The 23,129-nt window shown below is 42.6% G+C and overlaps 1 protein-coding gene across 2 annotated transcripts; it reads right to left on the bottom strand.

Moving 5' to 3' along the window:
- Window positions 1-250: 250 nt before the first annotated feature.
- On the bottom strand, window positions 251-22,153 carry stx18 (syntaxin 18). Of its 2 annotated transcripts, XR_002469224.3 has the most exons (12): window positions 21,824-22,153; window positions 11,675-11,742; window positions 10,392-10,507; window positions 4,517-4,594; window positions 4,343-4,409; window positions 3,899-4,011; window positions 3,360-3,457; window positions 1,885-1,943; window positions 1,688-1,757; window positions 1,485-1,565; window positions 606-1,259; window positions 251-523 (listed from the first exon to the last, which is right to left on the bottom strand). XR_002469224.3 is itself a non-coding variant. In XM_021568627.3 (11 exons), the coding sequence occupies exons 1-11, from the start codon at window positions 21,974-21,976 to the stop codon at window positions 1,164-1,166; spliced, it is 999 nt and encodes a 332-aa protein (XP_021424302.1). In that variant the 5' UTR covers window positions 21,977-22,153; the 3' UTR covers window positions 251-1,163. The 2 variants fall into 2 exon arrangements, 1 of the variants encoding a protein (XP_021424302.1); XM_021568627.3 differs by having other exon boundaries at window positions 251-1,259.
- Window positions 22,154-23,129: the final 976 nt, after the last annotated feature.

The following is a 23,129-nucleotide window of genomic DNA, read 5'->3' as shown; positions in this document are numbered from 1 at the left end:
TGGAGTAATCCATCATATGTTTTAAAAAAAAGCGATGAAGTTCCTTCATGCTCATTTCCAAAGGCAATTATTTGGATTGTGGTTCATGCCATAGGCCCAGATTTCTAGATCGGTATATAATTTGGATACTATTGTTTTGCCATGAACTAGACTAGAGAATGGCTGAAGTACAATCCATATAATATATCAACTAGTGAAAGTGTGGATTTCTTGCTGTAATTTGGGGAAATAAGAAAAAAAATGTCATTCATAAGTAGTGATTCATTTTATTGGTGATCGGACCAGGTTTTTACACAAGCAGTGTAAGGTGCAATGTGAAGTTATACCAACACAAATACTCCCATTGATTGATCATAACCACCATCTTCACACAAACAAAAGGCTTACACGCTCATTGTAACTCAATAACTATTCATGAAAATATCCCATCTGCAAAAGCTTAGCCTTAACTCATGGTATATTAGTAATTATTAGCCGGGGGGTTTGAGCCCTGAAAGCTGTGGTATGACAAAATATACCACAGCTAAGGGCTGTATCCAGGCACTCCGCGTTGCGCCGTGGATAAGAACAGCCATTAGCCGTGGTATATTGGCCATATCCCACACCCCATCGGGCCTTATTGCTTAATTATCTCATATCTTCTAAATGTGTACATACCATTGAAATAAATACATATGAAAGACCACAAGGGTTTAAAAAAACATTTTCTTCATCTCAACAAAGCATAAGTACACAATATCAAGATCTCAATACAGAAAGAAAGACTAATAGTTCAGAAACCACTTCCTTCTTTTGAGAAAGACAGCAGAGGACAGTTGCTGTTGATGCAATAACAAGCATAGTGGTCAGTATGTATGCGATACCGACTGCCCATATATACACAGTGCAGGTGGATGACAGCACTTTGTATTCGGCCAAAAGCGTGCTTTGCTGAACAGGAAGAGTTACCTAGTAACATGCATTTACACTGACTTCTAGTGGCTCAAGTACGGTTGACATGTAGTGAAGTCATCATCAAAGCACTGGTCTGGGGTCAGTTTTCTGGGGGGTGGGTTTAGGAAAAGCTGGTCCTAGACCCAACACTGTCCATCCAACCATATACTTCAATGTGAAGGGCTAGGCCCGGGCTGATGTCACTTCCTGGTTCTGCCAGGTTCAGGGGGTTAGCTGTCGTACCAGTCCAGGAAGAGCAGAGAGAAGGAGCACATGACAAGGAAGAAGAGGATCCAGACACGGAATCCAGCATTGTTTTTGATGGCCTGGAAACAAGTTAAGCGTACAATGAAACACACAGAGCTAAAACAGATCACTGGCTGTGTTGAGCAACCTCAAGAGTCAGTTCTGAATATCTGGTTAAAAGAAATTGTCATAAAAGTTATATCCAATGGAAATCTATGGATACTGCCGTAATCTATAAATACAACAATATACAGTATAATGAGTAGGGCAAACTACTGGGGTTGTTTAGCATAACCTGCCATTACCTCTCGGATGTCCTCGTTTCCCTCTTTAACGTTTTCAGTGGCTCCCACAACTAGCTGATGGATACTGTCGATATCAGTTTCCTGTGAACAATGCATCGACAGGAAATAAGTAACACACACTAATAACACTTTATTAAGTGGGATGGCCGTTCTTTTCAATAGAGGCATTTTCCTTCAGGGATGGCCAAACGGAGGTCACTCACTTGCATTAGCACCTTCTCCGCAAAGATCTCCTGGAGTCGCGAGATCTCGACGACCTTGCCCTCGATTTGCCTGAAAGACATTCGGGGAGGAGATTGACTCATCTTTTTCACCTTTGTTTCATCTTTGCTTCACCTCAGTCATATCTAGAAATGTAGTGGTAAAAAAAAATGGTCTGAAGGACTGATTAGACACTTACCTGACTTCATCTACTAGGTTGCTCATCTCACTCACCAGCCTCTGGTTCTCTTGTTCAAACTAGACAGAGTGAAACACATGTATTGTAAATGCTGTGTAGAATCTGACCCATCAGACAACAAAGGCAATAATATACTGCTCAAAAAAATAAAGGGAACACTAAAATAACACATCCTAGATCTGAATGAATGAACTATTCTTATTAAATACTTTTTTCTTTACATAGTTGAATGTGCTGACAACAAAATCACACAAAAATTATCAATGGAAATCAAATGTATCAACCCATGGAGGTCTGGATTTGGAGTCACACTCAAAATTAAAGTGGAAAACCACACTACAGGCCGATCCAACTTTGATGTAATGTCCTTAAAACAAGTCAAAATGAGACTCAGTAGTGTGTGTGGCCTCCACGTGCCTGTATGACCTCCCTACAACGCCTGGGCATGCTCCTGATAAGGTGTCGGATGGTCTCCTGAGGGATCTCCTCCCAGACCTGGACTAAAGCATCCGCCAACTCCTGGACAGTCTGTGGTGCAACGTGGCATTGGTGGATGGAGCGAGACATGATGTCCCAGATGTGCTCAATTGGATTCAGGTCTGGGGAACGGGCGGGCCAGTCCATAGCACCAATGCCTTCCTCTTGCAGGAAGTGCTGACACACTCCAGCCACATGAGGTCTAGCATTGTCTTGCATTAGGAGGAACCCAGGGCCAACCACACCAGCATATGGTCTGAGGATCTCATCTCGGTACCTAATGGCAGTCAGGCTACCTCTGGCGAGCACATGGAGGGCTGTGCGGCCCCCCAAGAAATGACACCCTGACATCACACCATGACTGACCCACCGCCAAACCGGTCATGCTGGAGGATGTTGCTGGCAGCAGAACGTTCTCCACGGCGTCTCCAGACTCTGTCACGTCTGTCACGTGCTCAGTGTGAACCTGCTTTCATCTGTGAAGAGCACAGGGCGCCAGTGGCGAATTTGCCAATCTTGGTGTTCTCTGGCAAATGCCAAACGTCCTGCACGGTGTTGGGCTGTAAGCACAACCCCCACCTGTGGACGTCGGGCCCTCATACCACCCTCATGGAGTCTGTTTCTGACCGTTTGAGCAGACACATGCACATTTGTGGCCTGCTGGAGGTCATTTTGCAGGGCTCTGGCAGTGCTCCTCCTGCTCCTCCTTGCACAAAGGCGGAGGTAGCGGTCCTGCTGCTGGGTTGTTGCCCTCCTATGGCCTCCTCCACGTCTCCTGGTAGCGCCTCCATGCTCTGGACACTATGCTATGTCAATCAGTGTTGCTTCCTAAGTGGACAGTTTGATTTCACAGAAGAGTGATTGACTTGGAGTTACATTGTGTTGTTTAAGTGTTCCCTTTATTTTTTTGAGCAGTGTATAAGTCACACGGAGAGAGAGAGAGAGAGAGGGATAGCACATAGAAGCATACACAACATCTCTGTTCCATAGTTCCATACCATCTGCATCTCCTCAGGCGAGAGCTCGTCCTCCACACGGCCCTGGCCCTCCTCCCACAGGCTCACGTTGTTCTCCGGTACCTCCGTCACGCTCCGCTCTTCAGGGAGACAACAAAAAGGGAGAAATACACCCCGTCTTCACTTCAAGCTCACGCAAACATCAAGTCACTCCTGTGACTGTCATAGCCAATTACTTTCCGCTCTATCCATTTCCCTTTATCACACAAAGCCACTCCTTTCATAACCATCCCTTTACCTTTATCCAATTTGCTTTATTTTAAATACAGAAGTCGACCATTTTCATTCAAACATTTGAGTTTTAGGCACTTGTAAGATTTCCACGTGCAAATAGCGCTAAATGTCAAATGATTATACCGGCAGTAGTAAATAAATGAAAATCCATGAGAGAATAACACGTTACATGTAGAGATGTGTGGGGCTGTAAATAAAGACAAACACCATATAAATAGTCGGCTGTAGTGACTCAAATATTTCCAGCCAGAGTCTCTTTGGGAACTCGTCTTGGTCTCTGTACTCACCACCACCGCTGCTGCTCTCCTCCTTAGCGGTTTTCTCCTCGCTGTGCTGCTCCGCCGGTGAGCTTCGCTCTACCGCCACCCTACTGTGGTGGTGCTCTGGCTCTAGTCTGGACCTGGAGTAATAGCAAAACACCAAAGACAAGGTCAGGCTTCCTAAAACCCCCCCGAAAAAAACACAAGGCAAGGTCACAGCATATATTATGGAGATAGCTTACTGCCAAAATGTTGTCAATGAATGAAGAATCATTCACAAATAAATGATGTGTTATGAATATACATTTGTCAGAATTCAACTCAACGGTCCCCGAAATCAAGAATTCTGTCAATAAATGAATAACTCAAAGTATTTTGTTCCATAATAGATGTGATTACCTTTAACCTTCCATTGCAATTTGTTAAACTTTAAATTAAAAAAATATATAAAAATATCTTTAAAACACTCACAGTCTCTTCTTGTCCACCACTCTCTTCACTCTTATAGCCCTCTGCTCGGAGTAAAGCTTGCATACTCCTGCAAACAGGAATGATCAACACAAATCCGATATTGTCGACATTATTACAAAGTACTTACAACATGCACTGACGTCAAATATATCGTGACGTCGCCAATGAGCCCACCTCTCAAATATATCTCGACGAGGTCGAGGACCGCCCCCCTGTGCTCTCTGATCTGTGTCGGTATGACCTGCTTCTCGGCTGGAAGGGCGACAATAAAGGACAAAAGGGTATTTGGTTAACCCCCATACTCAAATAAGAGTATCAAGTAATACAGTATATCTCGTCATCATCCAAGATGGCATAGCAGTCAGACGCCCTTTGTATTCGTCTTGTCGTGTCCCGTGTATATACAGTGGGGCAAAAAAGTATTTAGTCAGCCACCAATTGTGCAAGTTCTCCCACTTAAAAAGATGAGAGGCCTGTAATTTTCATCATAGGTACACTTCAACTATGACAGACAAAATTAGAAAAAAACTCCAGAAAATCACATTGTAGGACTTTTAATGAATTTATTTGCAAATTATGGTGGAAAATAAGTATTTGGTCACCTACAAACAAGCAAGATTTCTGGCTCTCACAGACCTGTAACTTCTTCTTTAAGAGGCTCCTCTGTCCTCCACTCGTTACCTGTATTAATGGCACCTATTTGAACTTGTTATCAGTATAAAAGACACCTGTCCACAACCTCAAACAGTCACACTCCAAACTCCACTATGGCCAAGACCAAAGAGCTGTCAAAGGACACCAGAAACAAAATTGTAGACCTGCACCAGGCTGGGAAGACTGAATCTGCAATAGGTAAGCAGCTTTGTTTGAAGAAATCAACTGTGGGAGCAATTATTAGGAAATGGAAGACATACAAGACCACTGATAATCTCCCTCAATCTGGGGCTCCACGCAAGATCTCACCCCGTGGGGTCAAAATGATCACAAGAACGGTGAGCAAAAATCCCAGAACCACACGGGGGGACCTAGTGAATGACCTGCAGAGAGCTGGGACCAAAGTAACAAAGCCTACCATCAGCAAGGGCATTGAAGATGAAACGTGGCTGGGTCTTTCAGCATGACAATGATCCCAAACACACCGCCTGGGCAACGAAGGAGTGGCTTCGTAAGAAGCATTTCAAGGTCCTGGAGTGGCCTAGCCAGTCTCCAGATCTCAACCCCGTAGAAAATCTTTGGAGGGAGTTGAAAGTCTGTGTTGCCCAGCAACAGCCCCAAAACATCACTGCTCTAGAGGAGATCTGCATGGAGGAATGGGCCAGAATACCAGCAACAGTGTGTGAAAACCTTGTGAAGACTTACAGAAAACATTTGACCTCTGTCATTGCCAACAAAGGGTATATAACAAAGTATTGAGATAAACTTTTCTTATTGACCAAATACTTATTTTCCACCATCATTTACAAATAAATTCATAAAAAATCCTACAATGTGATTTTCTGGATTTTTTTCTTCCCATTTTGTCAGTCATAATTGAAGTGATGAAAATTACAGGCCTCTCATCTTTTTAAGTGGGAGAACTTGCACAATTGGTGGCTGACTAAATACTTTTTTGCCCCACTGTATATATTTACATATTTTCTTCGCATATCTTCCTATATATATATATATATATATATTTTTTTTTTTTTCTTCTAAAAACTCAACTTCAAAACACTCTGCAACCCGCATCACCAATTTATTTAAAAAAAAGTATTATTATTCCTCAAATCTGAAATCCACAACAGAAGCTAGCCAAATCACTGGCAAACGTTAGTATTCAGCTAACCACGGTTGGCGGTCATCAGCTATCCTTTAACTCGAAAAGCTATCACCAGTTTGGTACAACGCGACTCAGACCAGAGCATACCGTACCTATTTCTCTCCATATCCCCGGATTCCTACCGCAAGCTCTGGACATTTACACCTGGATCTCGCAGCTAGCTAGCTGCTATCCGAGTGACTATTGGCGTACGTCGGTCCCGGAGCAAACATCAATTATTCCGGAGCTAGCCAGCTGAAGAGTTCCATCAGCCACTCTGCCCGAGGGAGTTAACCAACTGGCCCCTCCGTCGCGACGTTACTTGAACGCCTATCTGCGGCCCGCTCATCGTTAGCCATCTTATCGGCTGCTATCTGAATAGGTCCATTGGACAATTTTCTTGGGTCACTATAACTATATCTATTTTGCCAATTGGATTGGTCCCCTCTACCACATGGAACCCCACTAATCTACCGACGGAAACGCACAAGGTGACTAAAAACAGACCTCCATCCTCTGCCAGCTTGCTACCCATGGCCCAGCTAGCTGTCTGAATCGCAGTGACCCCAACCAACCTCACTGGACCCTTATAATCACTCGACTAAGCATGCCTCTCAATGTCAATATGCCTTGTCCATTGCTGTTCTGGTTAGTGTTTATTGGCTTATTTCACTGTAGAGCCTCTAGCCCTGCTCATTATACCTTATCCAATCTTTCAGTTCCACCACCCACACATGTGATGACATCACCTGGTTTCAATGAAGTTTCTAGAGAATATCTCTCTCATCATCACTCACTGCCTAGGTTTACCTGCACTGTATTCACATCCTACTCTCTGTTCCAGACGTCCTAGACGACCAATTCTCATAGCTTTTAGCCGTACCCTTATCCTACTCCTTCTCTGGTGATGTAGAGGTGAATCCAGGCCCTGCAGTGCCTAGCTCCACTCCTATTCCCCAGGCGCTCTCTTTTGATGACTTCTGTAACCGCAATAGCCTTGGTTTCATGCATGTTAACATTAGAAGCATCCTCTCTAAGTTTGTTTTATTCACTGCTTTAGCACACTCTGCCAACCCGGATGTCCTAGCCGTGTCTGAATCCTGGCTTAGGAAGACCACCAAAAACTCTGAAAACTCCATCCCTAACTACAACATTTTCAGACAAGATAGAACGACCAAAGGGGGCGGTGTTGCAATCTACTGCAGAGATAGCTTGCAGAGTTCTGTCCTACTATACAGGTCTGTACCCAAACAGTTTGAACTTCTACTTTTAAAAATCCACCTCTATAAACAAGTCTCTCACCGTTGCCGCCTGCTATAGACCACCCTCTGCCCCCAGCTGTGCTCTGGACACCATATGTGAACTGATTGCCCCCCATCTATCTTCAGAGCTCGTGCTGCTAGGTGACCTAAACTGGGACATGCTTAACATCCCAGCCATCCTACAATTGAAGCTTGATGCCCTCAATCTCACACAAATTATCAATGAACCTACCAGGTACCACCCCAATGCCATAAACACGGGCACCCTCATAGATTTCATCCTAACCAACTTGTTCTCTAAATACACCTCTGCTGTTTTCAACCAAGATCTCAGCGATCACTGCCTCATTGCATGCATCCGTAATGGGTCAGCGGTCAAGCGATCACTCATCACTGTCAAGCACTCCCTGAAACACAGCGAGCAGGCCTTTCTAATCGACCTGGCCCGGGTATCCTGGAAGGATATTGACCTCACCCCATCAGTAGAGGATGCCTGGTTATTTAAAAAAATGCCTTCCTCACCATCTTAAATAAGCATGACCCATTCAAGAAATTTAGAACCAGGAACAGATATAGCCCTTGGTTCTCTCCAGACCTGACTGCACTTAACCAACACAAAAACATCCTATGGCGTTCTGCATTAGCATCAAACAGCCCCCATGATATGCAACTTTTCAGGGAAGTTAGAAACCAATATACACAGGCAGTTAGAAACGCCAAGGCTAGCTTTTTCAAGCAGAAATTTGCTTCCTGCAACACAAACTCCAAAAAGTTCTGGGACACTGTAAAGTCCATGGAGAATAAGAACATCTCCTCCCAGCTGCCCACTGCACTGAGGCTAGGAAACTCTGTCACCACCAATAAATCCACTCTAATTGAGAATTTCAATAAGCATTTTTATACGGCTGGCCATGCTTTCCACCTGGCTACCCCTACCCCGGTCAACAGCACTGCACCCCCCACAGCAACTCGCCCAAGCCTTCCCCATTTCTCCTTCTCCCAAATCCAGTCAGCTGATATTCTGAAAGAGCTGCAAAATCTGGACACCGACAAATCAGCCAGGCTAGACAATCTGGACCCTCTCTTTCTAAAATGATCTACCAAAATTGTTGCAACCCCTATTACTAGCCTGTTCAACCTCTTTTCGTGTCGTCTGAGATTCCGAAAGATTGGAAAGCTGCCGCGGTCATCCCCCTCTTCAAAGGGGTTGACACTCTAGACCCAAACTGCTACAGACCTTTATCTATCCTACTCTGTCTTTCCAATGTCTTCGAAAGCCAAGTTAACAAACAGATTACCGACCATTTTGAATCGCACCGTACCTTCTCCGCTATGCAATCTGGTTTCAGAGCTGGTCATGGGTGCACCTCAGTTTAGGACGCTCAAGGTCCTAAACGACATCATAACCGTCATCGATAAGAGACATTACTGTGCAGCCGTATTCATCAACCTGGCCAAGGCTTTCGACTCTGTCAATCACCACATCCTCATCGGCAGAGTCGATAGCCTTGGTTTCTCAAATAATTGCCTAGACTGGTTCACCAACTACTTCTCTGATAGAGTTCAGTGTGTCAAATCGGAGGGCCTGTTGTCCGGGCCTCTGGCAGTCTCTATGGGGGTGCCACAGGGTTCAATTCTTGGGCCGACTCTCTTCTCTGTATACATCAATGATGTAGCTCTTGCTGCTGGTGAGTCTCTGATCCACCTCTACACAGACGACACCATTCTGTATACTTCTGGCCCTTCTTTGAACACTGTGTTAACAACCCTCGAGACGAGCTTCAATGCCATACAGCTCTTCTTCCAGGTCCTCCAACTGCTCTTAAATACAAGTAAAACTAAATGCATGCTTTTCAACCGATCACTGCCTGAACCTGCCCGCCCGTCCAGCATCACCACTCTGGATGGTTCTGACTTAGAATATGTGGACAACTACCTAGGTGTCTGGTTAGACTGTAAACTCTCCTTCCAGACTCACATCAAACATCTCCAATCCAGAGTTAAATCTAGAATTGGCTTCCTTCACTCATGCTGCCAAACATACCCTCGTAAAACTGACCATCCTACCGATCCTCGACTTCGGCGATGTCATCTACAAAATAGCCTCCAATACCCTACTCAATAAATTGGATGCAGTCTATCACAGTGCCATCCGTTTTGTCACCAAAGCCCCATTTACTACCCACCACTGCGACCTGTACGCTCTCGTTGGCTGGCCCTCGCTCTCGCATACTCGTCGCCAAACCCACTGGCTCCAGGTCATCTACAAGACCCTGCTAGGTAAAGTCCACTCTTATCCCAGCTCGCTGGTCACCATAGCAGCACCCACCTGTAGCACGCGCTCCAGCAGGTATCTCATATCTCTCTGGTCACCCCCAAAACCAATTCTTAATTTGGCCGCCTCTCCTTCCAGTTCTCTGCTGCCAATGACTGGAACGAACTACAAAAATCTCTGAAACTGGAAACACTTATCTCCCTCACTAGCTTTAAGCACCAGCTGTTAGAGCAGCTCACAGATTACTGCACATAGCCCATCTATAATTTAGCCCAAACATCTACCTCTTCCCCTACTGTATTTATTTATTTAGCTCCTTTGCACCCCATTATTTATATTTCTGCTTTGCACATTCTTCCACTGCAAATCTACTATTCCAGTGTTTTACTTGCTATATTGTATTTACTTCGCCACCATGGCCTTTAAAAAAAAAAAAACTTTACCTCCCTTATCACACCTAATTTTCTCACATTGTATATAGACTTATTTTTCTATTGTATTATTGACTGTATGTTTTGTCTTTACTCCATGTGTAACTCTGTGTTGTTGTATGTGTCGAACTGCTTTGCTTTATCTTGGCTAGGTCGCAGTTGTAAATGAGAACTTGTTCTCAACTTGCCTACCTGGTTAAATAAAGGTGAAATAAATAAATAAAATAAAAATGCCCAGTACATGCAACCCAATGGATACACACACACACACACACACACACACCTTCAGAGCGGAGCTGCTTGATGGCCTCAGAGCAGGTTCTCATGAAGATCTGGGCGTCCTGGTCGATCTGGTCTCGCTCATTGTCTGTCATCCGGGTTAGGTCTGACGAGATGAGACTACAAAACACACAAAGCAATTGAAAGGAAACAAATCATATTTGGACTCAGGTCTGCTGTAAACTAGGTCTGCAGATTCTCTGCAGTTAAATCAAAGTGCTAAGCCTATGTTGCCCTCTAGTGGGTTCCTACTTTACAGCTCATAGATCATTCCCTCAGTTCAGGATGACTGACATGCTCATTTTTCATTTTCTGTCAAAGAAACATGAAAAAAGGCACCCAGACCTTTCCTGTTTGCAGTGTTTAATACATTTTTAAAAATCCAAACAAATACTTAAGTCAATTATATGGGAAGATCACATAATGTACTTCTTCCCATGTAAACTAATATGTTTTAATTTATTACATTTTTAATGCATGTGACAGGTTTTTAATCACAATTTTTTTTGGGGGGGGGCTAATAGATCCAAATTGATGGCTCTAAACTAAGGCAAGAAAATGTGAAAACGTTTTTCAAGGCCCGCCCTGTGAGCGCGCACACACTGCCCTCGGGGCCTTGACCAGATGAAGCCTATGATTAGTCCCAGGGCGTGATTTGCTCTTCACTTGGTTGCAGCTCAATTATTCCACCCAATTAGACTGAGTCTCCAAAAGACCACCCCACTCGCTACTGACCTTGTGCCAGCGCCTGCCTTTCCCAACCACCCACCTCAATTAGACCAGTCAGACCTTAGAGCCTGCAACACAGCCTGCAGTCAACTCTGTAGACAGACAGAGAGACAGACAGACAGACAGACAGACAGAGACAGAGTGACAGACAGACCAGCCAGAGACAGACAGAGACATACAGAGACAGACAGGACAGACAGGACAGACGCTCCGCCCACTTTAAGCCCCTAAGCCTATATAACTACTGCTTAGGCTTATGGTGATTAGTTAATGCCATCTACTTCTTTGACAATGAAGGCTCTAGGGTTGAGAAGGTTAAAACCTTTTTTGTATCCTTTATGAGACTGATGTTTCAAAGAGGAAAAAGCTCAATCAAGTTGTCAAAAGGTTAGATACATCCCAATCCACGTGGAGGCCGAGCTGAACCTTTCCTGGAGGATTTTCTTTAGGACAAACATGTGAAAAGGGATTAGCCCTACATCTTATAGCCACATGAAAGTCACAGTTGAAAACAGACAGTAAAAAGGGCAGGGTTTGGTGACCTGAGACGAGGATTACCTTCCAGCATTCACATAGTCCTTCCTGTGCTGCAGCAGAAAGTCTTTCAGCTTGGTGATGTTGGAGATCTGTCAAAATGAAGATAAAACACATTACAGAAGTCTATCAATGTCTTCATGTCTCGCTCTCTATTTGTGGGCCACATCTCTTTTCCTCTTCATGATTTTGTCCCTGTCATGTCTTAAAGTAATGATGGACTGTCGTTTCTCTTTGCTTATTTAAGCTGGTCTTGCCATAATATGGACTTTGTCTTTTACCAAATAGGGCTATATTCTGTATACCACCCTTGTCACAACACTACTGATTGGCTCAAACGCATTAAGAAAGAAAAAAAAATCCACAAATTAACTTTTAACAAGGCACACCTGTTAATTGAAATGCATTCCAGGTGACGAACTCATGAAGTTGGTTGAGAGAATGCCAAGAGTTTGCAAAGCTGTCATCAAGGCAAAGGGTGGCTACTTTGAAGAATCTCAAATACAAAATATATTTTGATTTAACACTTTTTTTAGTTACTAAATTATTCCATATATGTTATTTCATAGTTTTGATGTCTTCATGTCTTCACTTTTATTCTACAATGTAGAAAATAGTTTTAAAAAATAAAGAGAAACCCTTGACTCAGTAGGTGTGTCCAAACTTTTGACTGGTACTGTATGCATGTATGTATATAATTATTATTATTTTTACACATTTTCTCTGCTCCTGACTGCATGTGCTGCCATAGAAATAGAATGAATAGAATGGGTGTCCCCATTCAAGTCAATAATGGCATAATGGGTGGACTGGTAGCCATTATGAGTGTATCCATAGGAACAACGCTAGGTTGAAGATGACAATATTATATGTCTCGCACAGCCGAATGCTGCAAAGACGTCTGAGAGGTTGGTGGATTTCATTCATTCACTGGTAGACCAAAGAGTTAGTTTCAGGCCCTGCTTGCATGTCTCAAGTTAGGCCTTCCTTTAAAAATGACCAAACTTAGCAGTCATTGACTGTGACAGGCCACCTTGTCCATCTGTCTCGCTCTATCCATTCTGAATTTTACAAATTCATATTTGTTTACCGCAGGACATACCAAATTCAAACTGGCAATTTTCTTGTTAGCCTAGCTCATGTAAATAAAATTATACTCTTCTATACACTGTTGCTCCCTGACAGAAAACATTTAAATACGCCTGAAATGTATAATCTGTCGACTATGCATCACAGATAAAAATGTCCGGGAAGATGTGTGCACAGGAAAACCAGAGGAAACTCTGTGGAATCCAATATTTGCTCCTATAATTCGGTTAACATCGAAAAACCCTTAATTGCTTCCCCATCCACAGAGTGGGGCGCAAGAAGGACAGACTACACACACAGCAGGCTCTGTTTGTGAAAATATAGGTCTTTTTTTTCTTATGAGAGAATCCAGACAAGCGCCATGTTGAAAATGACACAATGAGTTCGACTGTGACAGAGACCCAGGGCGAGCGGGATTATTTTTCTAAAGCCAAACTACGCCGTCTTCGGTCCAGTTTTTTTTTCTTCTAATGACCGTAATTACCAAATTGCTGCAGTGGTAAAAGCACGACCTGGGTCTTGGTCTCTAATGGCGACTCTAAAAATATCAACGAGAAGAAAACGACAGGACTTTGAAAAGAAAAGGTTAAAAATAAAAAATAAAATACAGAGCTACAATTTGCTTGAAACCCATCACCTCTCCTAGGAAGCAAATAAGCATAGATGACTCGAGGTGTGACATTGCTTCAGAGCAATTAGAACAGAGCAGGTTTAAGACAACCGAGTAAAGGGCTGTGGCGGTGAGTCGACCCTTGTAATAATACAATTATCAGGGGTCAAAAGTTAATCGTTGTTCAGAGCACTTGTGAAGGGGTTGAGTGAAGCACAATGTTCCCATGGTTGAAAGGCAGGAGTGTGTTGTTGTCTGCTGTCTATCGTCGTCTGCTGTCTGTGTCGTTGTCTGCTGTCTGTGTCGTTAGATTCAAGATGAATGCCCTGTCTGGGATGGGCAACTCCAATCCTCGTGGGCCTGAGTGTCTTTATTTTCCTCTTCTCCCAGACACTGACTATATAAATCACAGCTATAAACCCATATATAAACCTATTTTGGTCTACACTAGATTACTAATGTGCTATTTGAATAATGGGCTACATTCTGCTTTTGTATCACACCTTCTCACCAGCAGGTAGCAATAGGCTGCCAGTATTGGAGCCCCACTGGCTTTCAGGAGAGAACAGAGGAGAAGAGAGAAGATGTCAAAAGTGCTGGTTTGGGGGGGGGGGGGTTGATCTGTCTCCTGTGTGTATACATTTGGGCTCAGATTCCCACTGCAACCTCCAGGGTTTGCAGGGGGTCACCGGGATCAATTGCTCTTGTAACTTAAGACTCTAAAGAGCTAGTAATACCTAAACAATGAGGAAGGGGGTAGCCTTGTGCTTGCGGCTGGAGGAGAGTGCGTGTGTGTCCCTGCCAAAGTATGCGAATGTATATGAAATGTGCTTGTGCGCGTATGTTGTGTTTGGAGCGAGGCAGCAGGAGGAGACAGTCTGCCGGGCTACATCTAATCTCATCATCATCAAGGACCCCCACTTTATCTTCTCACTCTCTCCTGCCCCTCAGCCTGTACGAAGCGCAAACAAACCATCACAGTGCATTATTATAAAAAAAAATTAAAAATACTTAGTCAGCTGATTTTTTCTTAAGTCAGTCTGGGTAGGCTCTTTATTTGACTAAAACCAGGTAACTGAGACAATTTGATAATGATCACCCAGACTCCATTGCTTGACCCCGAGCTGTCCATTTTGAAGCCTGTCCAAATCTGATTTGAGATCTATAGACTATAACTAGCCTAATTGTTCAAAGAAGACACTATGAGAAACACTTAAAGCTCTATGCAGTGGAGGGGACGTCGCCACATTGATTTTTTTCACTGCATTTACTCTTGAGTATTAGAAATTGAGATTTCTGGTCAGTCACAGCAACGCAGTCAATAATCTACACTCGCATTCAAAGGCAATCTAGGAGCTTTAAAAAAAAAAAAAAAATGGCAAAGAATGTGCATTTTGTAGGGTAATAATCTGGACTACAGCAATCATTCCTAAACATCTCAGATTTCAAAAGAAATAGAGAAAAATACATTAAAACCAAAATAAGTTTTATTGTTTTAGTTAAAACTAGGCCTATGAATACTGCGGTGTTCCCATAGCAGACTCACGGCGGCAGGATGATACCGGATGTCACTGTTTTCAATGAGATGACGACAGCAAATTCTGCCACAAAATACCATCCCCTGGGTCCACTTTGTGGTTCAAAGTGCTTTATTTATTCAGTTAAAAATGTTGGCCGTAAGTTAGCGTGTTCTTCTAACCAGCTAGCCAGGCCAACTGCCAAGCAACGTACGGTAGTCCACGAGTTTTCATGCCATCCAATCGGACTTTTTAGAGTCACATACTTCAACGCAGCATAAACAAAGAACAAAAGCATAAGTTTAACGAGGAGACCACTGTCGTTCTCCTGTTGCTCTAATGTCAGATGTCGAGTTCTTGCCCTCGATAAGTAAATTGTTTCTGAAAACTCAACAGCAGCATCTTGTTTTGCAAATGCATCCACATTGTGCACAGCACTGTATTTAAAGACATTATTTTCCTTTTGAACGTGTTCACTTGATGAACAAAGGCTCTGAGGTTTAATCCTGTTCAAAGCAGCGCTCTCTTCTGACTACAATGGATGCGAACAATGTCATATTCGAGCTTCATTGAGAGAGAAAGAAATTGGGAACACATCAGACTTCCCCTCAGAACCTCTACCCCTTCACTTATTGTAGCCCAGTCTTTGTTTTGAACTTTAATGGAAAACATGACTAACAAACCTGAATGTTGTGTTGTTTGTTGGGTAGTTGAGCAACACTAATGGTTGGTTTTGTTGCACTTCAGGGATTCATTGATGAAACACACAGATGAACACATTCCCCTCGAGGCCTGTGTATATGGTGCCCACGGTAGAACAGACTAGATTAAACTAATGTAGGCTACCCAAGTGCAAATGTTAACTGGTAATTAGGTTTGCCTAATTCTTTGACACATGTTCAATGTTTATTGTGTCTTTGTGAAAAAGGTTTGTACGGAACAAATGATGAGGTGAAAATATATATATTTTAAATGAAGTAAGCTTTTACGCCACACCTTTTTGTTTGTCCTATTACAAAAGCCCTGAAAAAGTTTACAATTGTTTTGAGAAAAGTCACTTTCCCCTCTAAGGTTTGTTCTGGTTGTCCCTGAGCCGGAGAGTGGATGTTCCCTAGTTTGTGATTGAGGACATTTTTCTGCCTATTTTAATACAGACATGTTAAATAATAACCTAATTGAGAATGTTTGAGTAATCAATTGTCCTATTGATGACTTATTGTCTTATGTGACCTAGGCCTATTTGTCAAGAAATGAGCCTCATTGCTTAATTAAATAATGACGTTATGGCTCATATCAATCTGAATTTTGCCTATAAAGCCTGTGTCTCTGAAGCAGTACAGTATTTTTGTTACAATTACACTGTTTAGTCTGCCAAGTATCTGGATTTCATCTCGCTGCCCCCTAAGTTTGACACTCGTCCACAGACCTGTGTTTGTGCATTTACGTCTCCATATTTTACACTTTATTTTTAAAAGGGCAAAATCCCCTTTCTTGAAATGTCTGTGGGGAAATGCTAGATAAGATTGTATTCCGCACTTGCATTTGATGCCTCAAAATGATATTTTCCTGGCCTCCGTGCGAAAACAGAGCAGAGATTAAACCAACTGGTAAAGACAGTGTTTAGCAGGACATTCAGATCAGGTAAATCCCTTCAAATCCCAACCTGATGGTGAGAGAATGCAGTTGAGTGAGTGAGAGAAATATAGATATATTTATAAAAAAAAATAAAGAAAATAACTTTGTGGGAGATAAGACTAGTGAGACTATAAAACATAAATCACTGATCATGACAGCGGATGCAGCTTCATGGCAATTATTGTGGGGTGACATGCAAAAACTCTGTATCAAAAGGGAGAAGAGGAAGCAAATGGGGTGAAGAGATTTGTTCAAATTAGGTGTGTGATTCTCAGGTAATGGGGCCAAAAAATATAGCCTAGGCTTGTACCTTATCTCTTAACCTAACAGTTAGACTATGGCTTTCTATTTTTAGAGCAGCTACATTCCATCAAAGCATCACATTTACTGCCCTGTGTAAGCACTTCAAATCCTTCGATTTTGACAGAAAGTGTTTTTCCCCCAATAGGAGAGACTGCTTTAGGGAATTTCTCAGACATTGACAGTTCACTTGCGAACAGAAAAATAAAGTCTGAAAATGCACCCAGGTTATCAAAATGTAACTCAATGTTTTGAGAATATACCAGATTATAATTTCCATTTCAAAATACGCCATGAGAGGGCAACCCCTACCTCGCTCGAGTTGGGTAATAAACACATATTTCTAAGTGCTGGCTGATCACCTCACTTTTCGGACATTCAAAGAAAACACAGTAAAAAGCAGTCCATTGTGGAACGGCGCTCCTGACTTGAACAATTTCGGGGTGACCTCCTGCATTTAAACACGAGAAGAGCAGCCTGCTGTGGAGATGAGGAGGAGAGCGGTGAAACTGAGATCACAGTGCCCCAAACCGACCCCTGAGGTAAAAGATTCCCTCCCGATCACCGCACCCCAGACACTTACTAGCCGCTCTTACTAGTCCATCAAGCATTTTGCTTCGCCATAAAAAAAGTTCACTTGCTGCAGAGGGTAAAGTTTTAAGAGAAAAAAAACAACCCATACATGCTACTTTAAATTTGTTTACTTTGAAGTTTTTCCTCCCTATCTGTTTTGTGAAGTGTCACTGGGAACTGAGAAGGCAGTGCATGTCTTGGAGGGCGCCCACATATGTTCAGCATTAGGGGCCGGCCGTCAACATTGTTACTTGGGACCTAATTTAATGTTTTCTCTGCTTTGATCTTCCACCTTTAATCACTGGCTCTTGGGAGGATCGGCTTTCCTCAAGAAATTGTTAGAAAGCTGAAAGAAAATGTTATTGCAGCATGTTTATGGAATCAAACATGTGAAGAGAGGGCTAGCACACAGAAAAAAAATGGATCCTGTATCTGAAGTCTTACAGAGAAAAGGATGAGGGGGTGGGGGCAGATGAAAACCACCACATAACTGTATGCAGTGAGGACATTCCAAAATTTCATTTTCTCCAAACATTGGTTCACCAAGATTGTTTCAGATGATATCGGTAGCACAGGGGAGACAGCGGGAGGGTGGGGGCCCAGGGTCGGGGGGTGGGCACCACAGGCTAGGTTTGAGTTTCCTCAAATCAGCATCCCTGCTTTCATTAAACCATCATTTCCAATATCGTTGCAACAGGGGTGCGAGAGGCATAACAAAGCATAGTTGTGTGGAGCTGAGTGACTGGGCTTGTTTCTCCTGGCTATGGTTGGTGGGGACATCAGGTATGGATCAAGAGCTGATGTCCCTGGGGAAATCCAGAGGAGTTCTTCAAGGTGCCTTTGATAGGGCTTGTATCCATGATACTCACTTCTGCATAGTGGTCACGCTGCATGAGGCGCACTTATTCTATTTGCCAGTCGCTTTCAATGAGTCCTCTTTATTTCTACACCAATGATGGGTCGCGACTATGTGGTGGTGAGAGTCTGAAAGTCCGGGAAGACCACAGATCTAGGATCCACGGATCTATCCCCAACCTACAGCATTTGAATGACATGTAAGAAAAAAGAGGAAGATGTGGGGGAGGGGGGGGGGGAACACAGCCTCTCATCAGGACGGTCCATCACTGGGTGTTTCCTATTAGGCTAACATTGGAACTGGCTTTAATCAAGGAAGGCCCAAAACTTTTTCAGACTCCAGCCGCCCAAGCCAGACTGTTCTCTCTGCTACCGCACAGCAAGCGGTACTAATGCACTAAGTACTAAGTCTGGAATCAACAGGACCCTGAACAGCTTCTACCCACAAGCCATAAGACTACCAAACGAGACAGGTTAAGGCTAATTAAATGGCTACCCGGAGTATCTGCATTGACCCAATTTTTACACGAACTCTATGCACATACACTGGACTCGACCCACACATACTTACCCTGACAACCCAACACACACTACATACTGTGCATTCAGCAAAGTATTCAGACCCCTTCACATTTTGTTACGTTACAGCCTTATTCTAAAATAGATTTTTTTTTTTAAATAATCCTCAGCAATCTATTCACAATAACCCATAATGACAAAGCGAAAACAGGTTAAGAATTTTTTGCAAATGTATTAAATATAAAAAAAAACAAATACCTTATTTCCATAAGTATTCAGACCCTTTGCTATAAGACTCGAAATTGAGCTCAGATGCATCCTGTTTTCATTGAACATCCTTGAGATGTTTCTACAACTTGGAGTTCACCTGTAGTAAATTCAATTGATTGGACATGATTTGGAAAGGCACACACCTGTCTATATAAGGACCCAGAGTTGACAGTGCATGTCAGAGAAAAAAAACAAGCTATGAGGTCGAAGGAATTGTCCGTAGAGCTCTGAGACAGGACTGTGTCGAGGCACATATCTGGGGATGGGTAGCAAAACACATGACAGCCTGCTTGGAGTTTGCCCAAAGGCACCTAAAGACTCTCAGACCATGAGAAACAAGATTCTTTGGACTGATGAAACCAAGATTGAACTCTGGCCTGAATACCAAGTGTCACATCTGGAGGAAACCAGGCACCGCTCATCATCTGGCCAATACCATCCCTACGGTGAAGCATGGTGGTGGCAGCATCAGCAGCAGGGACTGGGAGACTAGTCAGGATCGAGGGAAAGGAATGGAGCAAAGCATAGAGAGATTCTTGATGAAAACCCGCTCCAGAGCGCTTAGGACCTCAGACTGGGGTAAACGTACACCTTCCAACAGGATAACGACCCAAGCACACTGCCAAGACAATGCAGGAGTGGCTTCGGGACAAGTCTCTGAATGTCCTTGAGTGGCCCAGCCAGAGTCTGGACTTGAACCCCATCACACATCTCCGGACAGACATGAAAATAGCTGTGCAGCAATGCGAGAAACTCCCCAAATACAGGTGTTCCAAGCTTGTAGCGTCATATCCAATATGACTGGAGGCTGTAATCACTGCCAAATGTGCTTCAACAAAGTACTGGGTAAAGGGTCTGAATACTTATTTTTAATTTTTTATATATTTGCCAAAATTTCTAAAAACCTGTTTTTGCTTTGTCATTATGGGATATTGTGTGTAGATTGATGAGGAAAAATACAACTTGATCAATTTTTGAACAAGGCTGTAACATAATGTGGGAAAAAATAAAGGGGTCTGAATACTTTCTGAATGCACTGTATGCCCACAAACACATATGCATACTGATTCCACACACTTTCCCACTCAGCACATACGCTAGTACTGTCTATTTTCTATCCTGTTGCCCAGTCACTTTACCCCTACCTACAGTGCATTCAAAAAGTACTCATATACCCTCCACTTATTCCACATTTTGTTGTGTTACAGCCGAGCAGATGGGCTGAGAACGGAGGAGAAAAAAACGCAAGGAAATCAAAAGACAACTCTAAAGGGATTTGACTTCTCAAACACGGCAGAAAGACGACACAATATGATGCCCTGACACCTTATTAATTCAGCCACTTACTTAGCTAACTAGTAAGTAAAACATTTAGGGGTCATGTTAACGCAGAATTCTTCATTTTTCATGCAGTATTTTTTTTTCTAAACGCATAATACATATCTTGCTGCGTTTTGTAAACGCAGATCTAAAATGCTTCTTATTGTAATTTCTGCTCGGCATCAGACTAATTTTGTGCTTGCACTAAAGTACTTTCTGTGAAGAAAAACTATAGTTGTACATCCGATAACTCTATTGAAGCAACAACAAAAAAAACACGACTTTCAATATAAAATGTGACCCCTGTCAATACACAGCTGGACTCGACTGCTCCTGCTTTCCCCAGTTGTGCTATTTACAAACAAACACGTGACTGGCTCAACTGTTCTGGGGAACTATGGTAAGCTTCATAATGCAAAATAATGTGACAGGTGAAATGAAGAACGCAATCGGTTATCTTCTATCTTCTAACATATTGCACAAGTTGATGGCAGGTATTTCCTAAAAAAGTAGCTACAAGTAGTAAAATGTATAGAAACATTTCAAAACAGTATTGAAAAAACATCCTGTGGCTATTTCCAAATACACCCAAGCCTAATATTTGCCCATTTTTATTTTCAAATGTCTTCAAGCTCTGTCAAATTGGTTGTTGATCGTTGCAAGACAAACATTTTCAGGTCTGGCTATATATTTTTAAATAGATTCATGTCAAAACTGTAACTCAGGAACATTCAGTCTTCTACTTCTCCAGTGTAGATTGTAGATGGCCTTATGTTTTAGGTTATTATCCTGCTGAAAGTTGGATTAATCTCCCAGTGTCTCGTGGAAAGCAGTTTTCCTCTAGGAGTTTGCCTGTGATTGGCTCCATTCCGTTTTTTTTATTCGCAACGATTACAAGCATACCCATAACCTGATGCTGCCACACCTATGCTTGAAAATATGGAGAGTGGTACTCAGTAAATCGAATTGTGCTCAAGAATATGTTAGTCTCATGAACCACAACGACATGAGGCAACAGTCCAACAATCTGTGACTGTCCACTTTTGCGCAGAAAATGTGTAGCTATCTAGCTAGTAGAATACACTGACGGTATGTAAGCGATCTGGAACGCACCACTAACCTGTCAAATGCAAAAAGTAGTAGGTGGTTAGCTAAGTTACATGCCAAGTTCTGAACGTTTGAGCAAAGTATTATTGTTTACTTAGAGGTCGATATAAGTAGCGAGCACATCATAGACCTAGGCCTTTTTAGATAGCTGGCTAGTTGTTAGCTAACGTTAGGTGTTAAACGTATCTGGAAGTCGTGAAAGTTGACTAATGTCGTTAGCACGCTAGCCTCTGACTCGGCTAACGTTATCTGACGAGCTAGCTAGCTCATTAGCTATAACGGCACGCGAACTCTATCAATTTCCATCTCTACACAACTGTTATTAAAATAAATTAGCTACATTAACTAACGTTAGCCTGTGCAGTGAATGTCACTCACCACTTCCTTCGCCTTGAGAGAAAATCCATGTTTGGGTCTGCTCTTCTTGAAGATTTCATCTTTAGGCAAATCAAACCCTACTCCGATAGCTTTATTTCGTGTTTTTACCGTTTTGACACTGGCTTTGAACAGTACAGTTATATCAACAGCCATTTCTGTCAGTAGCACGGCAGCACACGCCACTGTCAACAGCGACACGTCACCACATTCAACGTCATATTTTTGCGACGTATGGGTGCGTTCGAAACATGCATGGTTGGCCACTTTAGTGACAATGCCGGAGATGCCGGTGTTTGGAGGATATATTGGCAGGATGTTGTTAGGCCCGAGACTAAATGGATGGTCGGCAAACCGTGCAAATATATCCTCCAAACACTGGGTTCGAGGGCATTATTACTTTTATACAAAAGGTTACCAACATATTTAAATAATGATTGACATATTTTCATTAAAAAAAAGTTATTTTGTTGAATTTATTCATAGTATTTTATCCTTCCACATGATACAGTCCTGACACAAATTTAGGGTTGCTACCCAAGCCATTCGTTCTATCGATTCAGTTGCCAGAGCTGCGACCCAGTTGTTCAGTCTTTTTGTTCTGTATCTATGGACGCGACCCAGTCATTCGTTCTAAATGTTCCATTGCCATACTGGCTGCCAACGTTCTTATCCCTTGCTTGCTAGCTAGCCAACTACAGTTAATTTACAGTCATGTCAAACAGTGCAGCCAGAATAACAACAGTAGCTGCATTTGCATTTGTTTAAACCTGTTTTCTAGTGAGATTTATTTCAACGCATCCATTACAATGAGCTAATGAAGCGCAATTTCGCCTGATATAGAAAATGTGATCCTTCATCAGGACACTATTATTCAGAGGAGCTAGCCAACAACACAGCTAACACAATCACTTCAAACTGAAGCTGGAAAGAATTCAAACTAGCTGCACTTCATTTTGTTTTACCTTTTTTAATTTACATGTATTTGTATATATCCATAAAAATGCCTGTCTGTCTCATCCAGACTGCCTACACGTTCATTACTATGGGACAGCTGGAGATCAAATTTGAATATTGAAACAATGTTGCAAATGTCGGAGAGACAGATAGCAAGGTTTATACACAAATGTCCACTGTTGAAAACTAAATGTTAGTGTGCAATGTGAGATAATGTCTAGATGCTTTTTACAGTGGAGATCAAGTTTATAAATTGCCTGGCTGGGCTGATGAGACAGTGGATTGAGCAGTCAGATGGAACAGAGTAAATAAGCGGGAATGTGGTTTTAACCAACCAGTATTCAGGATTAGA

This window comes from Oncorhynchus mykiss, chromosome 17, assembly GCF_057628025.1.
Source record: "Oncorhynchus mykiss isolate SJ-2025 chromosome 17, ASM5762802v1, whole genome shotgun sequence".
NCBI lineage: Eukaryota > Metazoa > Chordata > Actinopteri > Salmoniformes > Salmonidae > Oncorhynchus > Oncorhynchus mykiss.
Note: the sequence above shows the minus strand (reverse complement) of the source record. Positions and strands in the feature narration are given on the sequence as shown.